Consider the following 9,409-nt stretch of genomic DNA (forward strand, 5'->3'; position numbering starts at 1 on the left):
AGATCTTCAACAGCACGACTTCTGGTTGGAAGCCATCATTTCAATCTCCATCACTCTCCTGGAGTGGTGGTGGGAAATGTTTTGGTTCCTCTCCCACACTCCCCAAGTGGTTGTTTATTTCCAGGAAATTTCCTAATTTCTCCTCCTGCTCCTCAGCATGGCCCTCACCAAGAAAGGTCCTCCTTAGATAGACAAGGTCTGTAACCAGGGAGGGAAAATCTGAGGCCATTTGGGGTTCTAGCTCAGGACTCTAGAGGTTCCAGGTCTGAACTGGGACAGACAATGGGGTTTTACTGCAGGATGACACATTTCCTGGTATGGATATAAATAGTATATTTTGTTACTTTACCTTACTTAAATGCTTCATGTTTGTATACTAGTTTCACTTTTTCAGAAAAAAACCATACCTATTCCCTTGTTTTGTTTTTAATGTATCTCAGTGAGATCTGCTGGATGGAGAAAGGTCACAGAGGAATGCAATTGAGCCATGGAGTCTTTCATGGGGTCTCATATGTCTTTCTCTGTGCAGCCACAGAAGATAATCCTATTATCACTTTCCTATCAAAATAGCATATGTTTCAAAATAGCAGAATGACTCACAAGTCAAATGTTGGAGTAACTCCTAAGGGAGAAAATTAGGTCAAAATTAGTCAACTGGTTCAAAAATAACTATGGAATGATTACAATAATGGAAACAAAAAGAAAAAATAAAACAAAGCTCAATGGTTATGTAATTATAATGACTAATCTTAGCCCCAGGAAGGCAAAGAGGAAATGTATCACCCTCCTTTTGTTGGAAAGGTAGAGGTCTATGGGTGTGGAATGGTGTATATGTGGTCGGACAGAAGTGGTGTGTCAGTTGGTTTTGCTTAATGGTTTTCCTTTGTTACAAGTGAAGGAGCACTTGGGGAGAAAGGGGTGTTGTTTGTCCTTCATTCTGAAGAGGACCAAGGGTATCAGGAGGGTGATGTCTTGACTTGCAAGTAAATTGGATTTTAGTGAGGCAGAACTGTGCAAAGTCACCAGCCTCACTCTCTTCTCCAGAGTTATCAGGGTCTAGTGGCAAGACATAGTCCAGGATGACTGAAGATGGCCCCCAGAGAGAGGGGTAGGAGTGGGAAGATGGGTATATCCAGAAATGACCAATGGGGTAAAATATATCAATAAAAACTTTAAAAATTAATTGTGGAAGAACCAAAAGAAAAAACCATTTAATAGTATAATGTGTTAAGACCTAAAGGTTTTTATTTATCGTACATTCACTGATTAGGGGCAGAGGAAAGGTGAGAGAAGAGAAATAAGATGAGGTGGGGGGAGGCCATTGCTGCTAACAAGGCTGTATTGGTTGTTCAGACACTGCAGGAAATCTTCCAGACCGAGAATACCATCATGCTTCTGGAGAGGGCCATCATGGCCAAGGAATGCCCATTGAAGGTGGCTCAGACGAGGCTAGAGCACAGGACGCGGCGCCCCAATGTGGAACTCTGCCGGGATATCCCTCATTTCAAGTGAGTGGCAGTGAGGGGCTGTGGGGACTGACTCTATGGAGGAGGGGATGCCAGTGTACATATGGGAAGAGGAGCATGACCCAGCATTGGGAAGGCAAAAGCATCGTTAAAGCTCCTGGGAACCCAAAGTCAGGCAATAACCCTTGTCAAGGATAGTGAGTCCCTGGGGACTCCATAGAAAATGAGATTCTTCAGGATGAGATCAGAGTATCTATCCACCGAACTTCTGATTTCTGCTGGCAGTTTTCAGACCCACAAAAATGTGAATGTTTATAATTGTGAGTGCTTCAAATAATCCAAATATTTCCCGATGGGTGTGCCCCCCTCCCTGTCAGTGAAAGACTATTTTTATTGATGGAAGGACTTTAGGAGAAAGAAAAGAAAGCTGCTATTAACCGGAAAAAAGGACTGAGAGAACTGGGTGGGGTTGGGGGCAGGAGTGGAGGTTGGGGACAAAGAAAGCTGGAAGTCAGGCCTCCTAGACCCTTCTCTCTTCCCTAATTGATGAAGTAAATCATTCTGGTCTAACATGGGGATGAACATTGGTGTGGCTTTAGAAGAACAAACATTCTAGAACACATTAATTTCGTCAAACTCCTATGAGCTCTATGTACTTACTGTCTTTGGGCACATGGGAAAAATTGAGATCCAGAGATGTGGAGAGCATTTCAGGGGAGTGAATGCTGCTTTGGGAGTCATGGGATGTGGGTTCAGATCCCAGCACTGCTACTTAATACCCATGTGATATACCCTGCCCCTGGGGGTACCTCTCTCCCTCTCACTGGAGAGGGTGGAGGGTGGACAGTAATGAGCTCCTCTCAAGTCCTCCGTTTAAGGAAGGCACCCCAGGGCAGCCATCTCATCATTTTCCATTTGGTTGCATACCTCTAGACTTCATCACATCATTATTCCCCTACCAGTGACCCCTACCCCTGCATTTCAGCTTTTTTTTTTTAATGTGTTGTAAAAACACATTTTTATGTGTTATATTCTCATTAGACTGTACAGTCTTTGAGGGAGGTGATTGTCTTATGTCTTTCTTTGTATTCTTAGGGTTTAGCACAGGGTCTAGTGCATAGTAGGTACTTGATAAATGTTTATTGATTGACTAATCACACTGGACCTTGGATCCCTCGTCTGTACAATGTGGGAGCTGGGTCCTCTAAGGTCCGCTCCACCTCTATGTCTGTGATCTGTGATCTATGATTTATGATCCGGACTCCAGTCAGACTTGGGCAAAGAGCTCAGGCCCTTGGGTTTACTCTAGAACTAGACTTAGGAATTCTCTGTGCAGATTCCAGGCTCCTATCCTCGGAGTTATCACCTTCATTCTAGGCTGTACTGCTCATAAGCTCACAGATTCCAGGAGATCAGGCTCATGGTACTTCTTTTCCCCACCCTGTAGATTTCAGGACAGGAGCAAGAACGGCAGGAATGAGGCAGTACGGGAGGGAGTTAGAGAACAGGGAGAGTCACAGTCAGAGAAATAAATGAGGCCACATAGAGAGATTTCTGAAAGTAAATACTCTGTGCTGCCCTGATAGGAATAATGCCTGAAGAGATAACCCTTAGTAGTGTTTTCTGCTATTTCCTGCCAAAGCTTTAATCATATTGGGAAATGGAAAAGTCTTGACATTTAGGGTGGTGGTGTGTACTTGCCCACATGGAAAGCTGGAAAGCTGGAAAGCCTGTGAGTGAGAGGGCTCCACAGGGCCCTTTTGATTAGTGTCTGATTTGACCTCAGTAGTCTCCTTTCTTCCATGACATGTTGGGGATGGGGCCATAGGTTTGGCCACCTGAGGTAAGTGCCCAGGGCACCCCCCCCCCGAGGCACACATAAGAGTAAAGTTGTGGGAGCAAAGAATGGTTGTCCCTCTCTGAGCTTTCTTCATTGTCCTATGATCTCAGTTCCAGTTTCTGCAATCCACTGTCTCCTGCTGGAATAGTTCACTGCCTACTGTGTAGGAAAATGGAGAAGGGGGTCATAGCGATGGTTAGGACAAATTTCCCAGGGTAGACCCGCCGGAAGTTTTTTCACAGAAATTTTATCAGAGTTTATCTGCTGTTTGTTCCAGAGGAAGTGCTGCTATTGGCTGAGCTCCCCTATCTCTGAAGCTTGCCATTTGTAGGGCCAAAAGGAAATGGGCAGAGGATATTTAATTAATCTTGGGGGTAGACTCGATTGAGGCTTCAGAGAGAGACCTGACAAGTTTCTATAGTGCTTTCCCTGCAAGAGTATTTTATACCAGGGTGTGCATAGTTCAATTCAATAAACATTTATTAAGTACCTACTACGTGTCAGGCACTGTGCTATGAATATGGGGATATGAAAAGAGGCAAAAGACAGTTGCTGCCCTCAAGGAGTTTACAATCTAACGAGAGAGACAACATGCCAACAAATATATATATAAAGCGAGCTATATACAAGATAAATAGGAAATAATTAACAGAAGTAAGGCAATGGAATTAAGAGGATTGGGGAAGGTTTCCTGTAGGAGGTAGGATTTTAATTGGGACTTAAAGGAAGCCAGGGAGGTCAGTAGGTGAAAGGAGGAGGGAGAGCATTTCAGGCCAGGGGGACAGCCAGAAGGAATGCTTGGAACCTAGAGATGGCGTGTCTGGTTCATGGAACAGTCAGGAGGCCAGTGTCACTGGATCGAAGATGTTGGGGAGTAAGATGTAAGAAGGCTAGGTTATGAAGGGCTTTATATACCAAACAGAGCATTTTGTATTTGCTCCTGGAGGCAATGGGGGGAATGATATGATCAAACTTGTGTTTTAGGAAAATCACTTTAACAGCTGAATGAAGAATGGATTGGAGTGGAGAGTAATTTAAGGCAGGCAGACTCACCAGAAGTCAGTCTGTTGCAATAACCAGGCATGAGGTGATAGCGATAGAATGGTGACAGTGTCAGAGAAGGGGAGTGCATTTGAAAGATGCGGGAAAGCTGAAATCAACAGGCGTTGGCAACAGTCTGGATATGGGGGGAGGGAAGAAACAAAGGGACATAGAGAAGCAAGGGCTGGGGAAGGGGAGAAGGTAGGAAGCAAAGTCCCTGCTTCACGAATTCCTAACAGGTTCTATCCTGAGGCATAGGAATTCCCATGCGACACTCCTAAGGTGGGTGGAGGTGGGGAGACCTTCTGCCATGGCAGTGTCCTAATGGGACGAACTGAAGGCTCAGGCAGGTGAGGTCAATAGTCCAGATTATCCATCAGCTGAATTGGCCATTCTGTGTATTGTCCAGGCCCTAAGGTTTGCTCTTCTCCCTGCCTTTAGCCATTTTGTTTTGAATGGATGCCACAGAGCCCTCTCCCTTCTTCTCTTCCTCATCCCACATCAGCCAAAATACTCAGACATCTGCATCAACCCTACCACTTTCTGGGGGGAACCAGTCCTGTAATGTCATTGGTATAAAACTCTTGACGGAGAAACTCCCTCTGTTAAGGGAGATTGGCATTTGCTCTGCAGCTCTGAGGCTGGGGCACTGAGATTCTAAACATGTAAAGTTCTGCCATATATTTAGTGATTTCCAAGGATGGAGAGATCCCAGCCTCAGTCACCTCCTTCCAACAGAGATGCATGCATGATGGGGGTGCTGCAGAATTCACCTTGATGTCTAACTCAAGTCCCCCAACCTAGAGTCTGTTCTATTTTCCTCTTGTCTGGGGGTTGGAGAGTATCAGATTCATAGGAGCATAGATTTAGAGATGAAAGGTATTCTCAGAGACTTTATCCAACCCCCTCCCCACCCCTCCACTCCTGCCCCACTCCAATTTTACAAATGGGGAAGCTTAATTAAATTGCTGGAAGGTTGAGTAATGTCCAAGGCTACACAGGTATCAGAGGCAAGATTAGAAGACCCCTGAACCAATGCTCTTTCCACTACCCCTACACTGCCTGGCTCATTCCCTGTCCTCTGTTGTTTGCCATAGGCTAGTGAATGAAGCATTCACCATCGATGACACCTTACAGACTCTGAAACTTCGACTGTGTGAGGCACAGGACACCCTACAGCTTCTGGTCCTCACCAAGACTCGGTTGGAACACGATCTTTCTGTCAAGGCCAACTCTCTCTTCCTTGACAAAGAAAAATGTATGACAATGCGGAAGACCTTCCCCTGCACCCCTCGCCTGGTGGGCTATACTTGAATCTATGAGCCTGGCTGTATTCCTAACTTTCTCTTCCTTTTCCCTTCCTTATTGCACCTGGATAGCCTTGCTTCACCTGTTCAATATGTGACATAAAGTTGAAAATCAGAAAAAAAGAGAAATCTTCACTTACTCCCTTTTTCCCATTATAAAAATATTTATAAAGTCAAATAAATATACCAAAACCACATTTTTGGAGCTTATTCCTTGCTAAAGAGCCAACTTCCTGGCAGGCCATGAGAGAGGGCAGTGTCCCCACAAAGATTTTGGCAGGATTTTGTACTGTCTCAGGGATAGAAGGGACCTCCCTCACTCATATAATCATAGCAGTTTAGAGGTAGAAGGGGGACAAGGAGAGAGGGGACAACATGTGTGTTGGAGGTCAGGGTTTTGAAAAGCATAAGGTTATTTTTTTTTAATATAAGGATGCTGGGGTGGGTTGGGGTGGGAAAGTGGTGGTAAGCGGAACAGTTTGGACCTGGAGTGGAAGGTGCAAATAGGGAAAGGGGGCAGGAGGGAGGGGGATTCAGGCTGGAAAGTGAAGTTGGAGCCAGTCTGGGGCAGTAAACACTAAATACTGTGGTGGTCCAGAGAAAGGGTAATCAGCATAGGCTTCACCTGTTGGAGTAAGCCTCTGAGAGGAGCTTATGAAGCATGCAACTTTGAAAGACTTAAGAACCAATCATAGGATCAATGATGAAGTATCCCCTCACCCCACCCCCCACATGAATGGACTCAGGATGCAGAGGGGACATATATTTTAGGACAGAGTCAAGGAGGGAATTTGTTTTGTTTGATCATGCCTATTTGTTACAAAGTTTTGTTTCTCCTTCTTTGGCTCCCTCCCCAGGGGGTACGAAGGTGGCAGAAAGAGAAAATATAAGCTGGATAATTGAAAAATAAAAAAAATGAAACAAAACCACAAACAGAATGTAAAAAATTATTCTGTGCATTTCATTCAGCCACCTCAGATGGATACTGTCTATCCCATCTTAGAAATCTCCCATCCAGGTAGTTCCCAGTCCCTGTGGACAATACTTCCCTGCCTTCCTGGAGACCTCAAAGAAAAAACTACCTATATCACAATTTTGCTGGTGTCTGGCCCTATCCTTTATTATAGCTATAGGATGTATGCATTCATGTTCTATCATGAGTTACTAGGGAAAAGAAACTTTGTGGTAAGTCTTTTTTCCCCCCCAAAATCCATTAAAGAGATTCAATCTGAGTCAGTGAGATAGATAGTTGGACCTGAAGTTAGGAAGACCTGAAATCTGAATCTTGCTTCAGACATTTACCAGGTCGATGACCTTGGATGGTCAATATTTCCCAGAAATATTTCACTCAATATTTCTCATCCTCAGTTTGCTCATCTAAAAAATGGGGGTGATAATAGTACTTACTTCACAGGGTTAGTATGAGGATCAAATTGAGATAACATGTAAAGTGTTTTGCTATAAGATGTTCCCAAAGTCTTAGTACAGTTTTAAGCTTTAATAGCTTAAGAAAACTCTGTTATGTGGTAGCTCTAGGCTTATTTACCGTATATCATGGGACTGGAAGTTGGCACACTGGTGTGTCCCCACTGACCTTCTAAGGGACATCATGACTTTTTGTGACTCTTCAGGCTGCTTTGAGAAACCAATGGGGCACTGAAATACAGCATTGGGCCCTTTCCTAATAGCCTTTATTGTCTACAATATATCACCCACTCTGACCCTTAATTTCGTACTTCCTTGTTTTGTTATTTTACTGTTTGGTGTGTGTTAGTCTTGGATCTCCATTTAGAATGTAAACTGTTGGAGGGCAAGGCCTATGCTGTGTATTTCTTCCATATCCCGCAGTCCCTGCTGCCTCTTGCCCAGCACTTCCCATAGAGTTTGAATGACTACAAATTCAAGGGATCCTTTCCTTAGGGAGTATTGGACTGAAAATAATTTCCTGATTTGGGGAGCTGAGAAGTGGAGGGATGAGGAACATAGGAAGAAAGGAACAGAGTTGGGGTGTTATTCTGTACTTCTAGCCTTGTGCATACTCACCCTTTCCCTTCCCTCTTTCGGTATGGGATGTTCACCATATCCTCCTCTGTCTTTTCAGGGAAGAAAAAAAAGCCAGTTGATAAAAGGAAGTCCTAGAGACAATTGAGTTCTGGTGTCCTGCCAGGACAGAAAATAAATGGGGAGAAATTGGAGAACTTCCCAGCTGACCTGATTCCCCATTTGGCTCAACTAGGATTCTTTCTGTGCTGCCCTGGGGAACAAGATGTTTCTTGGGTAAAGGGGGGAACCTTTCTGGGAAAGTTTTCCAATATCTCTCCAATCCCTTCCTTTGCATAGCTGCCCAAGTGATATTCCTAAAGCACAGCGCCTACCATGTCACTCCTTTGCTCAAAATGTTCCAGGGCTGAATAAAATAACCACCTTTTTGGTTTGACATTTAAAGAGAGCCCTCCATGATTTGGGGGCAGCCTAACTTTCTGGCCTTGTTATGTATTACCTGCCCCCCATTCCCAACACAAATTCTTTGTTGCAGAAAGTCTACTGGCCTACTAGCTTTTCCTCACACATGCCATCCCATCTCCTGTCATGTCTTTACACAGCCTGTGCTTCATACCTGGAATTCTCTTCCTCCTCTCCTCTGACTAACTGGATTCCTGGCAAAGCTCATCTTAAGTGTCTTGTCCTGTGTGAGGCCTTTCATGAGCCTTCCTACTGTTAGTGTCCTGCCCCCTACTAAAATTACCTTATATTTACTTTGTAGTGATTTTTCATTTGTTGTTGTTCAGTCATTTTAGTCATGTCCAACTCTTTGTGACCCCATTTGGGGTGGGTTTTTTTTGGCTAGGCAATGGGGTTAAGTGACTTACCTAGGGTCATACAGCTAGTAAGTGTTATGTGTCTGAACCAGATTTGAACTCCGGTCTTCTTGAACACAGGGCCCGTACTCTATCCACTACGTTACCTAGCTGCCCCATTTGGGGTTTTCTTTTTCCTTTTTGGTGAGGCAATTGGGGTTGTGACTTGCCCAGGATCACACAGCTAGTAAGTGTCAAATATCTGAGGCCAGATTTAAACTCAGGTCCTCCTGACTCCAAGGCAGAGCTCTATCCACTGCACTACCTAGCTGCCCCATTTGGGGGTTTTCTTGACAAAGATACTGGAGTGGTTTACAATTTCCTTCTCTGGCTTATTTTTTACAGATGAAGAAAAAGGCAAATAGGGTTAAGTGACTTGCCCAGGGTCACCCAGCTAGTGTCTGAGGCCAGATTTTAACTCACCGAGATGAGTCTTCCTGACTCCAGGCCTGTCACTCTATCCACTGAGCCACCTAGCTTGCCTAATTTTTCATTTATTGGAATTTTTTCATCAAACCTAAATTTCGTTTATTAGAGTTCTGCTTCTGACACATAGTGGCTGTGTGACCCTGGGGACTCAATCCACTTAATCAATGTTCTAGGCAACTCTCTAAGACTATAGGTTTTAGAGAGGGGGCCCACCTGTGTTGATAGAGGGAGTTCCTCACCTGGGAGCTCCCTATATGAGTGAAAAAACAGGTCCAGTCCCTATCACTTTCATCTGTCCCTGCTGCTAAGCTTCACTCTCTGCATGCACCCAGGTACTCCATCCCCTGTCCCAGGACCCTACACTCCATTTCACCCCATCTAGCTAGCCTGAGGCCCACCAGGCTGCACTACAGTCACCTTCCTGCCAAGCCACAGGTGAGAAGTGTACCTCACCCCACCCCATGTCCC

At 44.6% G+C, this 9,409-nt stretch overlaps 1 protein-coding gene across 1 annotated transcript in view; it reads left to right on the forward strand.

Moving 5' to 3' along the window:
- TEKT5 (tektin 5) overlaps nucleotides 1-5,791 on the forward strand; it is a 64,777-nt gene extending 58,986 nt beyond the window's left edge. Inside the window, exons 6-7 of the mRNA XM_027839723.1 lie at nucleotides 1,354-1,508; nucleotides 5,445-5,791. Of these exons, the coding sequence (XP_027695524.1) occupies nucleotides 1,354-1,508; nucleotides 5,445-5,661 (372 nt within the window). The 3' untranslated portion in view covers nucleotides 5,662-5,791. The remainder of the gene's footprint in view (nucleotides 1-1,353; nucleotides 1,509-5,444) is intronic.
- The last annotated feature ends 3,618 nt before the right edge of the window (nucleotides 5,792-9,409 follow it).

This window comes from Vombatus ursinus, unplaced genomic scaffold (genome assembly GCF_900497805.2).
Source record: "Vombatus ursinus unplaced genomic scaffold, bare-nosed wombat genome assembly UNPS02014832.1, whole genome shotgun sequence".
Lineage (NCBI taxonomy): Eukaryota > Metazoa > Chordata > Mammalia > Diprotodontia > Vombatidae > Vombatus > Vombatus ursinus.